The 23,957-nt window shown below is 46.2% G+C and overlaps 1 protein-coding gene across 2 annotated transcripts in view; it reads left to right on the top strand.

The window, feature by feature from the left end:
* The window catches only part of LOC126527826 (A disintegrin and metalloproteinase with thrombospondin motifs like), a 104,039-nt gene that overhangs the window by 45,205 nt on the left and 34,877 nt on the right, over positions 1-23,957 (top strand). For both annotated transcript variants that reach the window (XM_055069242.1, XM_055069243.1), the window contains exons 6-7: positions 6,190-6,336; positions 22,272-22,413. In XM_055069242.1, the coding sequence (XP_054925217.1) occupies positions 6,190-6,336; positions 22,272-22,413 (289 nt within the window). The remainder of the gene's footprint in view (positions 1-6,189; positions 6,337-22,271; positions 22,414-23,957) is intronic.

The following is a 23,957-nucleotide window of genomic DNA, read 5'->3' as shown; positions in this document are numbered from 1 at the left end:
GCACAACAATCGTTTAGGTTAAGAAACGGCTCCAACTACCGCAGCACACTATGGTAGCGTCTTCGCATGTACGAGTAATCTGTTTCTGAGCGTCCCCCTCCTCACGTCTGGATCCGCTTTTTATGCCGGCGTCATTATTGTTCATGGTTTCCAGCAATCCGGCGTCAGGAGACCAATCTCGGCGTCAGTGAGCTGCTTGCGCCTTTCGATCCGCCGATGGTATCGGTGAGCTGGTGCCCTTTTCGGATCGCTGATGGTATCGGTGAGCTGGCACCTTTTTCGGTGAGCCCAGTTGGAAACGCACGCACACCACTGGGCACAAACAGGGCAAGTAGGGGGAATGCACGCTGAATCCGATCCCCGGCGTGGTCATGCCAGTTGGAGCGGCTGGCAGGTGACAAGAAGCGTAGCCATGTACGGACCTTGAGTCCGGCGTGGACAGGCTAATTTGGGGTGCTGACAGGTGTGAAGAATCGCAGCATGAAGTGTGAAAACTGCATGTCGCCGGGGTGACATCCCCCCCCCCCCCCCCTCAGAATGGCCGCCGGGCAGAACTCTCTGGAGAGGGATAACGTGATTCTGCATATTCAGATAGAATACATAAATTAATTATTAATTAAATGTATGGTTATTACGTGCGAAAACTACGATGTGATAATACGGCACGCTGTATTGGGGGACTCCAGATTAATTTTCCCCACCTGGTGTTATTTTTCATGCACCCATTGCTTGGTAAACAGACGTTTTTGCATTTTGGCTTATCCATATCCCGCCGCCGCGCCCGGGATTTGATACCGCGACATCGTCCTGTGAGACACGGACCCTTTTCCTGGCATTACTCGAGTTCCCCGACCACATCCAATCACCGTCGCATTCCAATTAGGGTGCGCTGGAGCGCTCCCTAATTGTGACAGTGATATCACTGTCGGCTGTGACAGTGATATCAATGTCCCAGCCACTTGTTCAAGTCCGTCTCTTTCAAAAACCGTAGTCCCTTCGTCGCCTTCAGCTGCGATGTCTTCTGTCGGCGGCATGTGAAAATCGTTTCGAGGGGCAATGGTCTAGTGTCAAGGTGCGCTAGAACAGATGCCAGGGACTGTCGCTGAACATTATATGCTGTTTCACTAAGCCGTAGGGGTGGTTCGGACCCCTTTAGGACAAAAGCGTCCACAACGCCAACGGTCTTGTGTTCGCATGTGAAGTCTTCATATATTTTGCAAACACCAATATTTCACCTAACGCTTTGAAACGGCTGTCGTTCCTTCGAGTAAAAAATACTGAGAAAGATCAGCCCTAAACAACATAAGAACACGGCTATTGCGTACACCATTCAACCACAGCAATCGAAATTGAATTGAAACCTGCCGCCAACTGGCGGAATCGCATCCACCGCGAGACAAAAAATCGAGTGCGTCATCGACATCTGGAATCAGCGTGACCAACAAAACTGGAGACTCCACAAGCGACGGCTGCATATTCCGTAAATTATCGACGTCACTCCTGCTTTGCTCACTGAAAGGTATGTCAAAGTTATCTCTGGAAGTGACCTGTAAGGTCACTGTGGGTAACGCCGGACGGTTTCGGCGCGACTATCGGAGAAAGACGACAATTTTATGGAACAAACTCGAAGGCCGCGCACGGCCCAGGCCCTCCTCTCCCGGCAACCTCGATGGCGGAGGGCGCGCGTGCAGACGGTTCGAGAATAAAACCCCTTAAGCTTCGTAAAGTAGTGCCACGCTTTCAAGAATGCCGCCTCCTCCTCGCGCGCTGTGGCCGATGGCGCGTCGCTATTGGCCTGTAGCATCACGTGGGCCATCGCGCCATGCGTCAGCGCCATTTTTGCTCGAGAAGCGTCGACGGAGTGGCGAGGAGCGCATGTTGGCGCCGTTGCTACGCTCGAGCAGTGTAGGCGGCGCCACGGTCGAGGAGGGAGCGTGAAACAGCAGAGAAACGAGAAGGAGTGAAGGCGGAGGCAGAGAGAGTTGCTATGCAATAAAGGTGAGGCATGCAGACAGGACACAAGAGAAGTGCTGCATGATGTTACGAGCACTGCATGTTGTTATTTGTTTTCTATTTACAATTCCGAGCAGCGGAATAGTCAACCCCGGCTTATGGGAAGTCGTGAAGTGGGAGCGTTGAGATCAATTGTTGTGCTGTGTCAGCTTTGGTAGCTCAGTGCAAAGCTTTTGTTTACTTTTACTGTATTTGAAGTGTTATATAAGTCATGTTCTCTGTGTGTCGTCCGTGTGTCGTATGCAAGTCTGTCTGCGACACGCCCCACGCCAAATCAGTATCCACCTCGATGAAGCTGCCGGAGTAAAGAAGAAACTTGAACTGTACTCGACTTATTTGTTCTTTGTACGCAGAGATTGCAACAATGTTAGAACGAACAAAAGATGGAAGGTCTTTTTTTGTTCTACAGCGACGCTGTTTACCTCCAGCCCCCGTATCTGAGCTGGCTATTTCCGCGTAGCGAACACAAATGCCTTGCGGCAAAGCCAATTATATCGCGATTTCGCTCTGCAGAAAACGGCTGCAACTACTGTTTTATACGAACGATCGGCGGAAATTTCTACAATTGGCCACGAAGACGACTATCATTACGCCGAGTTTCATTTACTTTTCATAAATAGGTACTTGAAACTGAAGTCGTAAAAGTTATGGAATTTACAAGCGCTTTCTATACGTGGGTTTCTATGGGAGTGAAACGGGCAGCCCTATGTCGACATCTAGGTCAGCTAGGGTAAAACTGTAGTCTTTCCAAGTTTCGTTGTGCTAACTAACAAAGAAATACGCTCAATCACAAATTACAAACAAACATGCTTTGTTTCTCGCGCTCATTTGGCTTTGCTATCCAACCACGTTCACACCATGCATTTGAGGCGAATTAGGGAGCAGAACAGCTTCGCTGACATTCCACCTTCACAGGATGAATTGACCCCCTTATACCCGGATTACGCTTTTGGCGCTTCACACTTTGGTTGTCTTACCTTCCTGGTGTAGTATTTGAGGAAACCGTGAAAAACAATCTACAGATATCTCATCCATAAGAACAGACTTCCCAAAGAGGATGAATGGACATGCAATCAACCCGGCATGGGACTTTCAACGTCCGCTTCTTTGCCTTAGCGGCACAGGCTCCACATCAGTCACTATAGCCATGGCCTCTGCACGCGTAGCGAATTGTTGGTGAGTCAGCCCCTGGTGTTAAAGCACAGCAGAGGTGACATTACCAACCAGGGGTGACATTACCAACCAGCTTGGAAATATCCTTCTGTATGACGCATCAGTGGACAAGGTGTCTTTAAGAATGTCGCGCTGCTTGTGAGATTAAAATGTTTTCTTCCAAATACTTCAAATTCCAGGGATAAGGACTCTCGCTTGACGTTTGTGCAAAATGGGTTTTCTAACTGGAAGAAAGCTGTTAAAGATTTAAAAGTCATGAGACCTCGAAACTGCACCGTGCTGCCACGAGCGGAACCGCAGCTGGGAAAACGACGGTGAATATAGCAACTGATTGTGTAAATGGGAATCAAAAGGAAATGGAAGACGCAAGGAAAGCGCTTATAGCGACATTAGGACTTAGGAAAAAAGGATTTTGCCAATTTTGGAACGAGACACGCGCAGATGCGAGTGAATTGGAGCTGAATGTTCAAGAGAAAGAAGCTCCTGGTCCAAGGCAAAGGAAGACTCCACGATTGTACGCCGACCGTTCTATACCACCTGTATTTTCTTCGGCCGAGGACATGTACCGCCAGTGGTTCTGTGAGTTATTGAACACAGTAGATTCCTCAATGAACAAGAGATATATGTGTTATGTGCAGATGTGGCTGCACATGACACAGGTTGAACAGATTTTGACTGGTGATGTTGACAGTGCGTAAACGTTGAAGTTCTACGGGCAAGATATTGAGCCTGAACGGGTCAACGTTCACCATAGTATGATCGCAGATATAGCGAGGCAGCGCAAAACACTCTTGAAAAACGTTTAATGATGTTGTAAAGATGCTTTCGGGCGATGACTTTGAGCGGGTGCGACATCTTTTGCCCGAGATGGCTGAGCTTGTGAAAACTGCTATTATTGTTCCACTCATGCACATCTGAGAGATCGTTTTCATGCCTCCGTCGCGTCAAAACCTACCTGAAGTCAACAACGGGGACAAGTGCCGTTAAATTAGATAGCAGTTCTCGATGGGTACAAAGAGCTCGCCCACAAAATAAATCTCAGTGACATCGCGGACGAGTTTATTCAGAGTTCAACTTTGCGTAGGAATACATTCTTGTTTGTGAAGTGGCCTTTCGGTAAAGAGACAGTGAACCTCACAGTATAATGCGCCAGCTTTATTCAAGCTATCACAGACCCTGGCCTTAATATATACCCTCCCATAAAATCTCCGGTTTGTCGCTTTGATATCACAAGCTCTAACTTAGAGTACTGTACTTGTCTACTTGTTTTGCATCGAGTTCCGTAGTTCGTTTAAATGTTTGAAAGGCGAAGATTTCATGATCTGTCTTCAGATTTTATATTGTTAGTTTAATGTAGAAAAGTTTGTACTGCCCAGTGTTTCTCAGACACGAATAGTTTAAAATATATTCTTGATTTTTGAATTGTTGACTTATTGTGGGAATGTTTGTAGTGCCCAGTGGTTCTTAAAAACGAAGGGTTTGTAATCAGTTTCTAATTTTCGAATTCTTAGCTTGTTGAGGAAATGCGCGTGTTTCCGTTGTTTTCTCTCACTTTGACTAAGGGCGTTATGAAACTCTACGAAGAGTTTGCGTGTTTTTCAGGTTCTTCTTGATGTATTTGTTTAGTGTCAAATGGTGCAGTCATTCCTTTTAGCATATTCACTCGACATTACAAAAAAATAAAACGGACGTTTCATTTGCGTATATCTACCGCTTGTGGATATCTCTTGCCAAGGAGCATACGCGTGGAGGGGGAGGGGGGACGAATGACAAAAGATAGGGTACGAATTGGCCCCAGCTTCGTCCCCCCCCCCCCCCCCTTCTGGCAGGCTGAAAACTCGGTGCCCATGCTTCTCCCCTCTCGATCCGCCAGTGGCCTAGCATCAGAATTGGCTGGCATTTGCTGTTTTAGGCAATTCTAACGCAGGAAGTTCTTGCGAGTATGGGCCTATATTCACAACCGGTTCTTACGATAGAATTGCTCGTAAGGCAATCAACCCCCCAATCCTAATGCTCCACACTGCATCAGCGAAGGCGGCGAGACAATAATTAAGAGGACTTGCGAACAAAAAGCTTTGTTAATTAGGCCCCGGATTCGCACAATAAGTCTGCCTCGGTGCCTCTTCATAATTGATTTTCCAGACTGGCTTTAAACAAAGCATTAAACAAAGCATAAACTGTCCTAGGCTCTGCTGCATGCCGCTGCTGCTTACATGATGTACGCATGCGATCGCTTCCAATAAAATTGCTTTTATACTACATTCGCTTGGTGGCATCCGCTAGTGATCCTTTGTCATAACCTTTACTACTCCGATAGTTCTAACAATATCCGACATAAAATGCAGCTCATCGGCACCGCTGACATCTTTCTGAAATAAATACGCTTGCATCAAAATTATTTTTCGAAACTGTTAGTGCTTTACTTTCACAAGTAATGAACAAACAATTCAGATCCTCTACGGAGGCAATCTGACGCAATAAGCAGTTTGATAGTTTAGTCGCAAAAGTGCGTATGGACGTACGGAGACTCCAACAGCTGAAAAACCCGTAAGGACTACTGAAACTTCATGTGATATTAAGAAACCATTAGCTCAACCTATCTCGACATCAACTATACAGAATACGAACATAACGTTATAGTAAAGACTTTGCTTAGCGATTGTCTATTGGAATGTTGAAATGCCGCGGAGAAAAGGTAAGTAGCAAGACTTTATAAGAAAGGGGCTGTAATTGCATTTAGCTGCTTATATCTATCCTGCTTGGATTTTTTTTTTTTTTTTGAGCTGGGACATGCCATTGAAGTTACTCTGCGTAAAAAAAATATAATGCGAGAAATGGTGATTGCCTTCAGATAGAACTATAATAATTCCTTATATATTTATGACATGGCAAATTGCGAAGTTTCATTACACGTTTAACACCACTTACTGAGTACTTGTGATTATCCTTGCTGGTGTTCACTTCCTCCGTACAGAGAACACGTCTGGGGGATTCGTATTGCAGGTTAGGAGCACCCCATGACCAGTATCCTCCTCAGTACGACGGAATTTGTGGATGGAACCTGGGGTACATCATGAGCTATATCGACGTAGGCGAAACGAAGAACAAGTTTTCACCTTGCAGCAAGGGGTACATAACACAGTCATTGAGGTACAGTTTCGTTTACTATTATTAATCTGTGGTGCCTCAAAGAAGGCAGGCGTTGTGCGTGAGGGAGGCGTAGGTATTAGGGGCGAGCTCCACCACTGGAAAAGCTGGCGCCATCGTCGGCGTGACGTGGCATGAGGGATCACGTGGACACAGCGGCTGCGTCGGCTGCTTCGGAATCGCCGAAGCGAGCTCTAAACGAAAGCTTAAAGTCCCACCTGCGCCGCGGTTCTGATTAAGTGGTGAGGCTTTACTGCCTTGGGTGTGTGCTTCACAACATTTGAAAGTACTATAATATGTAGTGGCTGCCTTTGGAGGCGTGCAGCATGGTAGGCTACTGCTCGGTTCCGCAGTACCGGACGTGAGGAACGGAGCCCGGTGTCAGCCTTATTCACACGTAGCCGCAGGGCAAAGAGCTGCGTGAAACTTGGCTGGCGAAACTTAGAACCTGCAGACAGCCATCGGCTACAACTCGGGTATGCAGGAAGCACAGACGCGAGGAAGATTTCTACTACGGCGCCGGCACAGCGCGATGTTCGGTGAGTACCAGAAAGCGCGAACTGAGACGCTCGCCCGCGCCCGCTGCCCGGCTAATGTCATGACAGTTTCGCTTATGAACTTGTTGAGGCTAAATACTGTCAAGTTCACTGGAACGGAAAGGGAGCGCTAAGACGCACACTAAAAAAAGGCATGGCATATGGTCACGTTTGTGTTATGAATTATTGCACTGGATTACGAAAAATAAGCAGAGGGAAATCGCCCGCACAGAAGACCGATAAACATACAGTGCGACGCAACTTGAGAAATAATATTGTAATGACCAAGAATTTAGAAGACGAAAAAAAAATATTGAATCGTCGCGACGGCACATCACCGTCACCCTAGGCGTCGAAGTCTCTATAAAGAAATTATTTTTCAACAGTTCTGATAGCGTCCACGCAAGAATGGTTGCTAGTGTAGCGCCAAATGCTCATATGTAGCGGCCTAAAGCTCACGGCACGGAGAAAAAACGCTCAAAAGCAAGACATTCTGCTCGCATATGCATGCACATGCGCAGTCGGTCGCTGCGAACCCGTGCGATCGCTGCATTAAGGCTTCATTCTGTTATGCCCCATTTGGTTATACAGACAGCCCTTTATAAGAACATATTTCACATCCTTTACTCTCAGCGTTTGCCTACCTTTCATGCAAGAAGCCGGTTCGGAAGACTCCATCGCGGCGACCGCGCGCAGTGGCGTTGACTGTACGTATTCGGTAAAGAGATAGCGTTTGTAAACGATTCTGTGGTTTCAGTTTGCCCAAGAATATTATATTGACAGTCAAAAACTTCCCTCGTTTTGAGAGTACCTACATAAATGTCCAGGAGGGCTACCGCGTCGTGTTTTTATTGAGTGCCGTCAGCGAAACCTATGAGGAGCGCGCCGCGTGATCCCTCATACTACGCAAGGGAGGCGCTTCTGACAGATGGCGACTCCCTAACTCTTCGCCCCAAATAACGATTGTGCTAATAAAAAGGAAACGTGATAGCGGTATTGAAGTGCTTGTGTTTAGCATAAATGACGAAGTCCGCAGAAACATCGTTTTAGTCCTTGGCTGTGTGTACAAAAGCGACGAGTTTACGTGGTCTGTTGTGCAAGCATATGGTGGGAACATTCACCTGTGGTGGCTGCTACAGCTTGAGGTCCAGTGGGCTATTTCCATAATGGAAATTAAAAACGGCTGGGTACTCCTATGTCGTACTCCTAAGCTGGACAGGCAGACATTTTCCTGTAAATACGTTTCACTGTCATTGCACGCGAAGGAAGAGAAAATAAATGTAACAGCTTGTGGACGTGTTCGAACATGTGACCTACAAAGGTATGGGTCAAAATTGCAATTATCTTTTAAAAAATTGGTTCTTATATTTTCCTACAAGACTTATACTTGAGCATTTTATTTTAAAATGCAAAAAAAGAAAGTCAAGCCGGCCCTCCATCAGAAGACCGCAAAAGATTCGAATTGAGGCGCGGTATCTAATTGTTTCCATTAATCTCAGTTGATGGGGGCCAAAACTACACATTTTGCCAAGTTGGTGGTGAGTGCTAGCGATCATTAACCTTCACTGAGACGAAACCAGCTCATTCCCTAATGTTCCCTAGTGCTCAGCCGAATGCAGGCACTGTTGCGAAGATGGCCACTTATATAGCGGCGCCAGGCATATGAATCTTCGTATACTTGCCATAGTACCTGAGATCCGCTTTCATACCACCACATGGGTGCCGTGGTGTTTGAAGGCGATACTAAAGCAATAAGGGCAGTGCACGATACCCATTAGGTGGCGCCATCTTGTTTTGTACTCAGCGAAGACGCGGGAGCAGGCACTAAGTTAAAACCATTTGTTATCACTTTTCAGTTAACGTAGTATTTCACTTCCCAAATATCGTTCTGCGCCAGCATACACAGAAACGAGTGAATAAAACAGCAAATATTGTCCCAATTTGTTTAATAAATGAGAATGGAAACATTCACAGGACCATATGTGCATACATATGCAAACACTTCGAAGCCTCTTCGTGACAACTTTGTCACTTCCATATTGAAATAAAAAAGTCGCAGTACCGTCCCAAGACGCGAAGTACTGATTGCGATAGCAAATTAGTAGATAGCTATACGAAGTAATAATAGTAATGTTATCGGCCGTATAAACTTGTACACAATGGCTTACTATCTTAATTGCCAAGCACGGTGTCAAGCGCGACCAGGTAAGCATCAACACATCGCACTGGATGAGCGCGGAAACTCGCTGTCAAAACGATGGAGTGATGAATCGCGGCAGCAGCTGCGATTGAATTGACCTTCGCGCATCCCTCGCTTCAATGCGAACGAACCGTCGAAAACACAGCGCGTACGGAGCTACAGGCACTGCGCGCACTTTGTAAACATCGCATATCGCTTTGAATATAAGGCCCGCGTGGGCGCGAACTTAGGCCACGTCGCAGGTCGCTTTCAATATATGGTGCTCGCAAGGCCGTGGCGTATCAGCAACCGCCGGAGAAGAATGTGCAACTCCTTCTCCGTACCCCGGCGCCCCGCGCACGACAGGAGAAGGTGTTCTTCCGCCCGGCCTTCCTCACTCGCGCACACGTTATTGAGCTGTGTTGGCCGGCTCACCTCGCACGCTTCCTCTCGCACATGCAGCATACGGGGCGCGGCGGCGGTTTTGTTGCCCTTGGACTTTGTACGGAACCTCACGGCGTCCCCAACGCCGACGGCAGAAATGCGCCTGGAGTGTCCATATGATTGCTATCGCGATAAAAGCACTTCATATAGAGATGAGGTTTCGTACGACAATATTGTTACGCGAAGGGCGGGTCAGTAAGATGAGCAACTATATACAGGTTATATTTACAACAGCGGTTGCAGCGCTGACCGGTTAGATTCACAGCGCGAGCCGAGTTCGTTCTTTCTCTTCTTTTCTCGAGTGATGGCGCCCAAGCGCCTCGTTCAAACAATCAAATACCACACGCATGTAACAATATGTTTGTTCGTGTTTGTTGGCTCTTAAATCTGAACCACAGAAAGCCTTCACTATTTTGCGCGAAGACATAACTGGCGGCATCCTAACTTACTGCTAATTTTACCGGCCCGTAAATTCGAGCGGGTTTTGGAAAAGTAATGTCACAAGTTCGTTGTCTAGCTTTCGCCGCCGTGTACGGAGCTATTGGCATGAAACTTGCATAACTTCTAAACAACAAAAGAAAAGATGCGATCGCGGGACAAAATACATAAAGCTAAGGTCACGCAATATGCTACGTTTCAAGTGTACATGACTGCCGCTTAAAAAACTGTTTTGAGCTGCCTGTCGTTGCCACAGTACAAAGCACGACATCCTACCACTTTCTATGGTCTGTAGAGCTTGTCACTAGATAAATTGACATTGAAACAAGCATTATAGCAACAAGAAATAAATAGACGTGACATCATATGTTGCTCTTTATATACCTTTCAAATGCAGCATTCAATGCAGGCACCTGCGTCCAAAACGCAGCTCGAACTGGTTAGACTTAAACTTTCGAATGAAATAGTTCGATACTCCGACTGATACTGCCACACTTAAAAGTATTTCAGAGACATAATCTCACCACCGTGAAACAAATAAAAATGTACCTTTCGTCCTTTCTTATTTACAAGAACTTTTTACAGCGGAGCCGGTGTACACTAGGTTCTGGCGGTTTTGCGCGTAGGCTAAAACTAGGGCGGCCACCCCAGAGCTCAGAGCTAAACCATAAAGCAAAAGCGTATCGCCGGGTATACGTCAGCTACGTTTAATCGCGGGAAATGTCAAAACGTATTGTGATAAAAAATCTTAATGAATAAAGTAAAAGACGAATAGACGCTGTGTATTATGGAGTGCAGTTTGACGTCATGGGTTCTCTAATCAAACGGGGCAAATCGTGTCCTTTCCCAGTTCCCTCCCACCCGTGCAATGGGTAAGCCGCTTGCGGTGGGGACTGCGGAAGAACGGCACGCCTACGAAGAGAATCGTCGTGAACGGAATCGGGAATGTGCGCAGCGTCGGCGGGCGGCACGTAATACGGACGAAGATCGCGCCGCAAACGCCAACCGAATGCAACTTTGGTTGGATCACCTCTACGGACTTCACGCCCATCGTAATTGTGGGTGATTTCAACATAGGCGTGTCTCGGTCATTCGTTCAGGGAAAACAGGGCGAAGGAGGGAGATGGAAATTCAAGATGATGTGCGAAACGCGAACAAGGTGAAAGCCGGAGCCAACGTTTGGACAAGTGGACTTGTCTTTTTAGAGCAAATTTTTTTCAAGGCCTTGAAAAAGACAAGTCCATTTGTCGAAACGTTTGCTCCCGCTTTCACCTTGTTCTCGTTATGCACATCGATCAGTCGTTGCGTTTCTCTTGGAAAGGTTCGGAATTCAATGTTACACAAACATCAGTGTGCTTACTACACGTTATCGGTCGTGTATAGACCTCAAATTGGCCATGAACTTTTCCAGCGTCGCCGCAGAGCCACTGGCCGTATATCATAGGGATCATAAAGCAATTGTCACCTTGGTGACCAAATAATAGGTGTAAAAAGGCAAACAAACGAAGCTTAAAAACAAAAAAAGCATTGAGTATGCAATTTTATAAAACAACAAAAAAATTTTGAAAGAATGAAATTCATTTTAGTATGCGTCTTTTATTTTAACAGAAAATATGTATTATCAACATTTATCACCATATATACAGCTCCGCTGGTCATCCACCTTCATAGAGTTGAATGCTCTGAATATTTTATAGTGCTTTCCATGAGCGGGAAGAGCAAGATGGTATGGCTCCTACTTGCGCTTATACTTCAATTTGTTTGGAATAGATCCCGAGGACCACAATTTCTGATAATTTTCCAGACAACAACAAAAAAACGGCTTTTTCTGATAGCGTTATCACTGGAAGAAAAAATGTATTGTCCATAGTTTACAGGCTCACATGTGACCGCCAGTGTCTGCTACATCATCTCGCTCTTCACTCAGATGCTAAGTCATGGCAAGAGCAGACAGCTCAGCGAGGGTCGCCGCTCGAAAGAGTAGATGCGGCGTCATTGCAAAGCCGGCAGCAGCAATCGTCGTAACACTCCAAAAAAGTATCTAAAAGGGACATTCGAAGTTGTAGCGGTTCCCTTTCACTTTTAGCACCAGAAGAAATGATCAAGCTTCGAGCTTTCACTTCGCACAACTATATGTTTTTGTAGAATAAAACATATTTATAGTACGCCCTCGACCATTGGGATCGCGTTGAATGTGCCCTGTAGTCGCCATCATGGAGCGCAGTTGAATGGACAGGAAAATTCTCTCTGCGTCCTTGAAAGCATACGTGGCCCCCACGCACTAAATTGAAGATGTTCTGCGTGTGCCAAGCGGGGGAGAATGGAGATGGCTTAGTGGCTTCATGCGGGATGTTTTTCGGAACAGTGTTGTAGGTAACGTAATTGCGTATTTCTCAGATTCGTTGAAGTGAGATAAACGCCTGCGCTTGTAGTGCTCCCGTGTGCACACCTGTCGATCCTCATGGTTTTTGTAGTATTCTCAAAAAGTTGTAAATCGCTGATGCTTCTCGAATAAACATTCATTTGGCAGTCAGTGACCGTTCTGTCCTGTTGCTTTTCTTGTTCATGTCGTAATTCCTTCGCGCCGCTTCAAGCTCTATTCAAGTAAGCGCACAATGAGGCGAGCGCTTATTTCACACCACTTCACGGAGTCAAAAGACGTCTAGTTACCGCCGGACACAGCAAATCACTACGATTGTGGCGACGAGGAAATTCGCTACAGCTATTGCGAAGTCATAAACAGGCACGCGTACAACGAACGCCTACGATAAGAGCGAGCATAGCACGTAATAAACACTTTTCACGGCAGAATTTTTCTGACAATTGGACAGGCATTATTCCATCGCATCTACTGAGGCTTTGCACTATGAGTTAGGCGTGATCGAATCATGCAGATACTGCACAGGTAGGATAAAAAACAGAAGCTGAAAGTATGCTTTGGGGGGCAAGCGCGATCACAGATTACAAAGAACAGTAATAAGCTGAAGAGCCACGTTTTCATTATTGACAATACTGGTGGATGCTGTGCCTCCAACAATTAAAATTATAGGGTTTCACGTGCCAAAACCACATTTTGATTGTGAAACACACCGTAGTGGGGGACTCCGGAAATTGTAACCACCTGGGGTTATTTAACGTGCACATAAATCTAAGCAGAAGGGTGTTTTCGCATTTCACCGCCATCGAAATGCAGCCGCCGTGGCCGGGGTTCGATCCCGCGACCTCGCGCTTAGCAGCCCAACACCATAGCCACTAAGCAACCAACAGCCCAACACCAAATTTGGGATTCTCCGGCACACGCTGCCCTTCGCGCCAAGCTTATCGATGCAGTCATAATTGGGCACTACGAGACGTGGATTTGACCATACGTTCACTACTGGCAGTCTTTGGCAATCCTCCTAATGTTCACGAAGAAGCGCTGCTTCGAACACGGATTCTAGCCATGCTTATTCTCTTCCTTTTTACCCCTTTATAAAGCAGGTTGATGAGCGGTCTCTATATGAATAAACGCGGCTACAAAAACCTTTGCGGCAAAACATCCTACGTTCGAAATTCTTGACGTCCTGACTTATAGCGCCGGTGAGGTTGAGGCGCGAGGTTAAGCAAATTTTAGTTTTGCTTTCATTTTCTGCCCTAATAATCAAACATTTCTCTCCAAATTATTCAACATTAATATTTGAAAAATGATTTTACCAGCAGACTGATTTTGTTTTGCCCTTCAGTATCATTTCCGAGGGCTTCAGCTTGGGACTATAGCAAAGGCCCCTTCATAACATCATATTACAGGGCACCCCAATTCATTGCGATATTACAGGCAACGTAGCGGCAGCTGTCATGGCACGCGCGGCGCACCAAAATCACGTATCGCCGCATCTCGTCTTTGCGGCAATGATGCACGTTAGTTTTAAACTCCCTAGCTTGATTGGGCGCACAAAGAGCTATATAACTTATATACGATACACCCCACATGCAGGCCATTGAATCGGTGAAGATTAAATTTTAAAAATACACTATGGGATTTTGCGGGCCAAAACCACGATCTCATGATGAGGCACGCCGTAGTGTGGGACTTCGAATGAATTTAGAGGGCCTGAAGTTCTTTAACGAGCACCCAAGTCTAAGTACACGGATGTTTTCGCATTTCGCTCCCATCGATGTGCGGTCGCTGTGGCCGGGATTTGATACTGCGACCTAGCGCTTCGCAGCGTGACACGAAAGCCACTAAGCAACCACGGCGTGTATCGATGAATATCAGCCACTAACTGACATAACAATTCATGACTGGGGGTAAAATAACGAAGTGTGGCCTACTGTATGGCAGCGGCCATGGAAAAAGGCCATTTTTCACTGCTACGAAGGATGTTCCGAAAGTAACTTTCGTCCTTCATTTTCACGCGAAAACTTCATTGCCAAAATATACTACACCATGGCGTCACGAGCTATACACCTTGCACTATTTTGACACATAGTCGCCACCAACAATGAGACATTAATAGTAGCAATCATTTTGTAAAAACCAGTCTGGTAAAAATCGCTGCCCTGCGATGCAAGGCCTGACACATGACTTTTCACAATACACGATCTGTAGGCGTTAATGGATGATGGACACATTGGTCCCACGTGCCCATTAGTACCGGGTAACAGCACTCACTTGCACTGGAGACCAGGTTATCAGACCCTGTGTGTCTGCCATCGTGGTTTGTACTCGATTAACCTAGGGCACGCCGGTCTGCTGCTACTCTCTCATCTTCGGCGCTCTGTGCATGCGTAATTCCTCCTCCACTGACGCTCCTTCAGTCGTTGGCGATTATTGTCGCGATTGTTTGTTTCACATGGTGTACCATCCTCTCAAAAAAATGATGAAGCTTACTTTCGGACAGAGAGAGAGAAAGAGAGATGAAGAGGAAAGGCAGGGAGGTTAGCCAGATATAAGCCTCCGGTTTGCTACCCTAAACTGGGGATGGGAGATAGGGGTGAGAAAGACGACAGAGGGGAAAGCGTAAAAAAAAAAAAACACAGACACGGAGACACACACACACACACACAAAAGGCTTTCCAGTTAAAGACGTTCACAAAGGCCGGTAGATCGCAAAAAGCGCGATAGCGTTTGCACGGCCTTCTTCTGTGACGTTAGGTCCTTTCGATGATGTAGAATTCATTTTTCCGATTGCAGTTGGTCGTCCAGTTGTTCAAGTTCGTGGCGGAGGCATTCCCTCTGTGAACTGTACTGCGGGCATGCGTACAACATATTGCCAAACCATTCTTCATGGCCGCAGTGGTCACAGGTTGCGGTGTCGGTCGTCCCTATGTGGAACGCATAGGCTTTGGTAAAGGCAATGCCCAACCACGGTCGATACAAAAGCGTGGCGTCTCCACGGTGAAGCTGTGATGGTGCTCGAAGACTTAATGTGGGATCATGGAAGTACAGTCGAGAATTTCTTAAATGTGCCTCATTCCATTGCGACGTGGTGCATTGCCGAGCAAGCAGGCGGAGATTCCGTGCTGCGTCAGTTCTAGAAAGTGGAATGGGTACGTGGTGCTCCTCAGTATGGGCTGAACGGGCAGCTTGATCGGCCCGTTATTTGCCGATAATCCCACAGTGACATTTAAGCCATTGGAAAGTTATTTTACGGCCTGCATCACTTATAGGATGTAACGTCTCTGTAATGCGAACTATGTAATGCGAAGCTGTTCGAGCGGTCCGCGTCGTAAAGGTGACAGTAGAGGCTGCAATAGCGCCTTTGAATCGCAGAACATCGTCCACTTGTGTGGCGGTTCATCACCAATGTAATGAAAGGCAGTAAAGAGCGCTGCGAGCTCTGCTGCCGTCGATGTTGCCGCGAGAGTCGTCTTAAATTTCATTGTTGTAACGTTCGCTGGTATCACGACTGCCGCCGCGGAGCTGTTTGGCAGGGCCGATCTATTAGTGAATATATGCGTAGTGTCACTGCAGTTCTCGTACAGAAATAGTAGGCTGAGCTGTTGAAGGCCTGGTGATGAAAGATCAGCTCTTTTTGTGATGCCAGGTATTGTGAGGTTGATTTTTGGCTGAGTGAAGCACCATGGTGGAATCGAAGGTCTCGCAGTCGGAAAAATTAAATTCAAATATGGGATATTACGTGCCGAAACCCCGAAATGATTATGATGCATGCCGTAGTGAGGGGCTCAGAAAATTTGGATGACCTGGTGTTCTGTAACGTGCAGCTAAGTACACGGGTGTTTTCGCCCTCATCGAAATGCGGTCGCCATGGGTGGGATTCGGTCCCGCTACCTCGTGCTTAGCAGCCCAATACCATAGCCACTAAGCAACCACGGCAGGTACTTACATTCGGAACGTCCCGCGCATACATATGGCATCTGCGTCTTCTTGTAATATACAGAACTTATAAAAATCACCTGTGGCTGATAAAAAATAGTTCATTCAAGTCCTTGAGCTTAAGTACTCGAAGAGGTGGACATCGCTTGCATTAGAAATTGAAATGCATACCTGCTTAACGAACGAAATTTCGCCAAGTTAGCTTGTAACTAATTATAATACGGCACATATATGTTGCAATTTTATTAAATGCGCTCGCCAGCTTCCAAGGCGCCTAATCTCAGTATGACACCAGTTTCGTAATTTTCATTCCCAATGTGGGCAAATGAAATATATTGCGATTCCAGCTACTTTCTTTCTTGCTTCAGTGCATAAACCGGTGTTTGTGGATTAAGACGAATAGCAGGGCTCTTTTTACTGGAAATTTAACGCTGCCGAAGAAACACAAGCAGAAAAGAACGTAGAAGTTCGACGCGAAGCTTTCGTGGAGCGCCTAATGAAATTTTACACATTTGTCCATTTCATTCCTGCGGGGTGCGCCTAAAGTACACTTGCGCGCGCGCATGTGCTACGTCATGCGGCAAATCTGATATTGGCTTTTTTCTTATTTTAAATCTGTCAGCCCCACTCCCGTAGTATGTATGTGCCACAGTATGGAAATCATAATCATCAGAAACACGCGGTGATAATCTCAAAAAAGCAAGTTCACGTTGGCACGACATGTACCACCGGCTTCTTGCCCGATCCTCAGCTGTGAGTATGTGCCACCGTGTGGAAACTATTATCATAATCAACACGCGGGGATCGTCTGAAAGAGCTAGTTCACGTTGGCGCAATATAACTATACCCACCAACCTTCCCACCATTGGGAAGGTTGAGGACGCGATGCTTTAAAACGAGTCAAGCAAATGCCGGTCAAACCAACAACTGACTTTTACTTCACGTTTTACACCTGGCACGCATCCAGTCAAAAGGTAGCTGCAGGATAAAGTTTTTCATAATTAATCAAAGATCAGTCAACTGAATCCTCTGCAAAAAACAAGAAAAAATATCACACGTATTCATACATTGCTGGAATGGAATATTTGACTGGGACGAACTTCAGCGCCCTGAAACACTTTCTGAGCATAGTAAGAAAGCGTTGCGGATCTGTCGTAGAAGCTGCTGTCAACATGTGAGCCAAAGAGTACGGCACTGCATGTGGCAAGCACTTTACAATCTCGTGTAAAAACTGCGAAAAATCATTTGCTCTCGCTTCCGCAATGCTGTGACTCAGCGTCATCGAAATCAGCTGACCCACGAACGCTATTGTCTGGTGTTGTGATTGCGAGATCATTCTCAGCGCTGTATACATGCTAATTTTGAATTAAATGAATAAAAAAATATATGTCGGCGGTCTCGCAACGTCAGAAAAAAATCATATTATTTTTGCACTGCATGTAGTTGCAACAGCTGCTCGTAGTCTCCGAGATAGCAGTGGCGTCCTGCGTAGCGTAGTCTACTGCAGCCGCCTCGGTTTGCAACGACGAGCCATTCACCACCGTGACATTAAACTTTTGGCCGGGGCTTTGCTTTCTTGGTTTCTAAGCTGTCTATCTTCAACGCGCTAAGAGAGACGAAATGCGAGAAAGCCGGGTATCGGCGCGATGCCAACACCTATATTTTAAGGATATGAAAACCTTTTGCGGCATGAAATTCGTTTGACAAAGCCCTTTAATAATGTGACTAACCTATGTTCAGTTAGACAAGTGCTTCAGGGCGTCTTTAAAAAGAAATTCCCATAACATCGCTTAAACCAGATTAGATAGATAGATAGATAGATAGATAGATAGATAGATAGATAGATAGATAGATAGATAGATAGATAGATAGATAGATAGATAGATAGATAGATAGATAGATAGATAGATAGATAGATAGATAGATAGATAGATAGATAGATAGATAGATAGATAGATAGATAGATAGATAGATAGATAGATAGATAGATAGATAGATAGATAGATAGATAGATAGATAGATAGATAGATAGATAGATAGATAGATAGATAGATAGATAGATAGATAGATAGATAGATAGATAGATAGATCTGTGTGTGTTTCCTGTGCAGCCGCCCAAAATAATGCTCAACCACCGACTAATGCTACTCCACAATTGCTTGGGTGTGCGAAGTGATGCACATCGAATCCCATCGCAACAAATCGGTAAATGGAGGCCTTGCTCAAAGACAGTGCTCAGTTTGAGTTCAATCGAATGCGCTGTTTCACTGATTGTTCTAGCGCATTTTCTCGCGCATGTTACACAGAAAAGGGCCTCTGACCCAGCACTCACAGAATATTTTTCGTAATTCTGAAATTCGATAGCAGCGCGAAAACCAAGATCTATTTATGATGCACGCCATAGTAGAGAACATCGGATTAATTTTGACCACTTGAGGTTAATTAACGTGCTCTAAATTTAACTACACGAGCGCTTTTCCATTTGGCCTCCATGGAAACGAGCACTTCGCAACCGCAACTCAACCTGTTACCTGGAACTCAGCAACGCCACGCCCTGGGTACTCGGCTTCCGCATGGGTGTTGAACAGAAAATGACCATGCACAGCGGGTGTAAGAGCCGGAAATACTGCCTGCGTTGAATCATAATCTGTGGATGCTGACACATTATAAGACGCAGTTGCACGACGGGCGAGAGCTCATCAGCAGTAACCAAAGAGCATGACCCATAGCCTATTGAAATATTTTTGAAATCTCTCACTTAAAGTCGTAAACTGTTGTAAAACAAAGACATTGTTTTTAAATAGGAGAAAACATGTGGAGGCGGGATATTTTCGATTGTTTCCGCTACCCTACCCCGCTGCCCACAGCGGCATTCAACACCACGAAGGTAAGACATCTAAATTTGATATGCACGCGATGCAATAAATTGTCACACAAACAAACCATCTAGTGACAAGTTATATTAGAGCGTATCTCTTAGGTGCCCGTTTCTGCGTTTCGCATCAGCGTTGTTCCCCGGCGTAAACGAGTGAACGAGCACAGCGAAGGATGAAAGAGCGAACGCTAAGCGCAGCCGGGGTGAAAGACGGCTATAGCTAAGAGAGCGCGTGGAGGAAAGCGGAGTAGCAGGGTACGGCGAAAGTGTGAGAAGAAAAGCCCAGTACTGCGCCACACGGTCTCTGCGGCGACGATGGCTACGAGATGGCGTGAGAGTACCGCGCATCGTCTGTTCACCTATGAAGCCACTGATACTATATGTGCAAACCAAGCGCTGCATGAGCAGAGGTCTGTCTACGGTGGCTCCCGCGAATCGTGTCCTCGTATCACCCATGCGCTGCTTCTCGCGATCACCCAGTTAGCGAGGCATTCGCGCCACACTTTGCTTCGTTTGCCACGCGCCGCGCGAGACAGATTGTCCGCGTCAACCAATATATCACGATACGAAAACGCGTATAGAGCTGCGCTAAAAGTTCTCGTTAGGCAGTATCGTAAAAGTCGGTGTTTTTTTTTTTTGCCGCAAATTTTATTTCTATTGTCCTTAATACTTGTAGATTTGAGTTGCTATCAAGTTTAATTTCCCCTATGCTTATCTTGGCCTCATTGTGCATTGCCTTAATAGCGTTCCGAATGAGAAAATTCAGTCCTTTTGTTCCCCTTCTGCTTCTGCAAACAGTGACACAGATTGTCGCGATTGCCCTATTTGACAATTTTCTCAACAAAATGGCACGTCATACCCGAGTTCTCGCAACGGCTCCGCAGCTTCGAGCTCAATGAGCTAATCAGCCCCAATGTGACGAACCCCTTCGCGCTGTTTACGAACACGGCCATATGAGTGCGAATATGAAAGTTTTTGCCCCTATTATTAACTAAAACGGTTGTAATTGGGAAGTTAACATCACCCAGCGGTGCGCCTTTCTTATACCGGCCCGGCCTTATGTGCCCGTAGCTTCGCGGCACGGCGCTGCTGTCAGTTTTTGAAGATGGCAGTTGTGCTTCACACGTCCACGGCGTGCGAACAACAAAGAGTGATTCGTTTTCTGCGGAGCAAGGGACGAAAGCCCATCGAACTCCACGGGAACCTCGCCCCTATTGATTTCCACCTTTTCGGTCCGGTTAAGATGTTCCTGGCAGCACAGCGATTCACGTGCATCAATGAAGCCAAAACAGCAATTCAACGGTGGTTCCATAGTCAACCGGATAAGTTCTACCACAGGGCCATCTCAGATTTAGTGCTGCGACGGCAGAAATGTCTAAACAGGTGTGGGAACTATGAGAAAAATGCGTGTAAGATACGCAGAAGAGCACGTTTATTGGCAATTACCTGCATTTGCCTTATTTTGGGGGATAAAAATAGAGGCGAATAATTTCCGATTCGCCCTCGTACAACCTAACCAATGTTTGTATCAGCAATTTGCCTTCGCTTGAATGTCAACGTGTACCCCTCAGTAACTACTGTCACACTGCGATCATTTCAAGCTTCAAAATTAATCCATCAAGCTGCCGCGCCGGTTATCTGTAACACAGTGAATCTGATAGTTCGGTGCTCCAGGTGCTTGAATCAAGAACCTATCGAGAAACATGCAACGCGACAGCGCAACACAGCAAGGATGGCGATGGCGAAATATCTTCGTATGGGGACTTCGGCTTTAACGGGCGCATACTGTCTGCGTATGCTTCAGGGAATCACTTCACAAAGCTTTCTGGTTGTAAGTGCTCTTTGTCATTGCCTCGGATGCTTCCCTAATATAATATGCAGCATCCGGCTTGGCTGGAATTTTAATTCAATTCAATTAAGTCTTTATTTTTCTCTTGGACAGAGAAGGAGACAGGACGAAAAGCACGTAAGCTTGACAGAGGTCCTGCCGCTTTTATCGACTGTGTAGTACAGTACAGAGGCAGAGATTTTCAATTTTCCAAATAAACACCGAAACAAAATAACAAAACACTTTGTAAAAAGCAGCGCTATGCATTGCAGCACAAACATATGTATTAGAAAAACAAATAACAGGTCATGGGGAAACGAGAAAGAAATAGCAGGTATAACTTTACACTGAGTGCAATATTACGTAATGTTGCTAAAATCGCTTAATAGCATCACTTGAATGCTGAAAGGGATCAAACAATTCTTTGTTTAATTTATTTAATAATACTGGAAGAGTATAAGAAAGAGACTGCTCGGTATAATATGCCCTAGGCATTGGCACTAACCAAATTTGCTCTTAGGAACAAGTCTAGTACAATGTTTTTTTCCGAACACGGACAGAGGTGCACAGGTGGCGTAGAGTGCGAGCATTGAGGAAACCTAAATAAAGGTGGCGTCAATCTTGCAGATCACGTGAGTGATTAATTCTCTTCTGCACGCTCCGCCTGATGAAGCTCGTAAACTTGCTCGTGCACTCCTACCTATGTGTGCTTGGGAGGCGCATTGTCTGAAAATAAAAGCGAAAGCCACAAATTTGTATAGCCGCTTCTACATAGTCGCAAGTTGTTTCTTCTACAGGAAATGAAGCAATTTCAATTATTTTTTTTCAGTTTCATCTGCGTTTGTGAAGTTAAGTTGATTGCGATCAGCGGTATCGCTATGAGCACGTAAAAATATGATTGAGCAGAACATGTTGCGAGGCAAGGTTTCTAAAGTAACTTTTTGAGCAAACATGTTTTTTTTAACCAATTTCCTAGTACATATGCAAATTTCTTACCAATGTAGCGTTTTTTTTTTTCGCTCACCACCGATTGAGACGCTGCTTGTTTATGTGCATAATTTATACCGGTGGCATACGCAAGAAATTGACCACAGTCTACCTGGCTGCAAAACGGCTTCTCCTTATTCTAAGTGTCGCTAAAATAAAGGGATCATAAAAACAAGGGCCAATATAACCCTAATTACGAGATTTATTTCCACCTCTGTTACGACACATGAGCGCGCAGTTGATTCGCGAGTCCGATTGGGCTGCGCTTGCGAATGTGTTAATCTGGTTTCTCTTGCCGAAAGAGTCACTTCACAATCAATACGTGCTCATTTCAGCATGAAACAGCAGCAGTGTACAGCAATGAGCTTTATACTCGACTACCTGAGGTTCCAACCCGGAGTACTGCCCGGATCATTGTTTGATGGCCAAGTGTTCTGCAAAGCGCTGCACCCGGAAGAACCGTATATCTACTTTCCCGTAAGTAGTGCTACACTCTGTATTTCCAGCATTAATAGATACTGTGTAGAGCGGTAAATTCGACGTGACCATCACTGATTACAAGCCAAGGATTATCTTGCTCAGCGATTGACGACCATTTTAAGCCTACGTAGTAGTGCGAGCCTTTCTACGAAGGACATTTCATTCTAAACCCCTCAACTGTGAAACCTGATATTGAGTCGTTGATTACCATTCGTTATCGAAGGTTACATTGACACGTGTAGTTCTTTATTTATATCGGGTGACCACGGTTCACAGCCTAACAAATGTTATCGTGCAACGCAGGGTGCGCCTGCATGTACTGGAAGTTTCTCGAAAGTAATCGATGGCATCCGCTGTCTGTTGTCACCGAACCTTGCATAATGTGATTTCATCGTGCGACGCGAATGGTGTAGAACTTTATGGAAGACACGCGGGCATCAGCGATTACTGTGGAACCTTCGATGACTGATGTATAAAAGCCGACACGCCTGACCCGCTGATCAGATTTCGACGATCGCCGACTGTGTTCGTCGCTATCGTTGTGCTTTATCTGTAGGCTGTTTTTGTGGGCACACGTTCGCCCAATAAAAGTTTAGTCTTTCACAGTATTGCTACTGTGTTCTTTACCTTCACTACTCGACTCGAGCGGAAAGATTTTCAGTAGCGCCTCGATTCGCACTTTAGACCCCGGAGTCTCCCAGCAAGTCGCCATCGCCCTCGCCCTGCTAGACGGTCGTGGGTCCGAAATCTATAGTGATTCCAAAACGGCAGTTAGGGCTTTTCAGAAGGGTCGCATCGTCAAGGAAGCTGTTCGCCTTTTTAGCGGCTCGAGTCCACATGCTCTCACAGACCCTTCAATTCACTGGTTTCCCGCTCACGTAGGATCGGTCGAGGGTGCTCCTCAATGAGTGCTCACGAGACTGCGCGTGACCTCACCGACCGCGCTTCCTCTATAAGGAGCACTGACTGTCCTCCTCTCGACGGTCACAGGGACGCTCCCACTACTCACAACAAGTTTATTAAATATTTCTACATGTCCAGAAGGGTCTTTCGACCCCCTCACCCCAAGTTGAATAGGGCGTAAGCTGTTTCGCTTAGGCTTCTACAGACCAGCACATATCCGTGTCTGTCCGCTCTTCACGAGGCTTACCCCGACGTGTATCGCGACGACGCCTGCCCGTCCTGCGGCCACACCTCCACTCTACCTCACATGCTCTGGGAGTGCGGATCGACATACCCCAAGGTCATCAAGGAGGAGTGGGACTCACTTCTGGTTAGCGCCGCTCTAGGGAAGCAAATCCTGGCCGTCCGGCGTGAACGAGACCGGGCCGGTGCACTAGACCTGCCGGTCCCGACGCGGGACTAGCCGGGTGCGGGACGAGTTCGCGTCCTCGCCGGACCGGCAATGAAGTTTATTCACTCACTCCCTCACTCACTCACTCACTCACTGCCACGTGACGTTTGGTGGAGATGCTGGTGCGTTCATCTGCCGAATGCCCCCGCAAAGCCGAGATACAAGCCAAAAACTCGAGGACAACATC

The sequence above is a fragment of the Dermacentor andersoni genome, chromosome 9, assembly GCF_023375885.2.
Source record: "Dermacentor andersoni chromosome 9, qqDerAnde1_hic_scaffold, whole genome shotgun sequence".
Taxonomy (NCBI): domain Eukaryota; kingdom Metazoa; phylum Arthropoda; class Arachnida; order Ixodida; family Ixodidae; genus Dermacentor; species Dermacentor andersoni.
The sequence above is the reverse complement of the archived record's forward strand: the minus strand, read 5'-3'. Positions and strand labels throughout refer to the sequence as shown.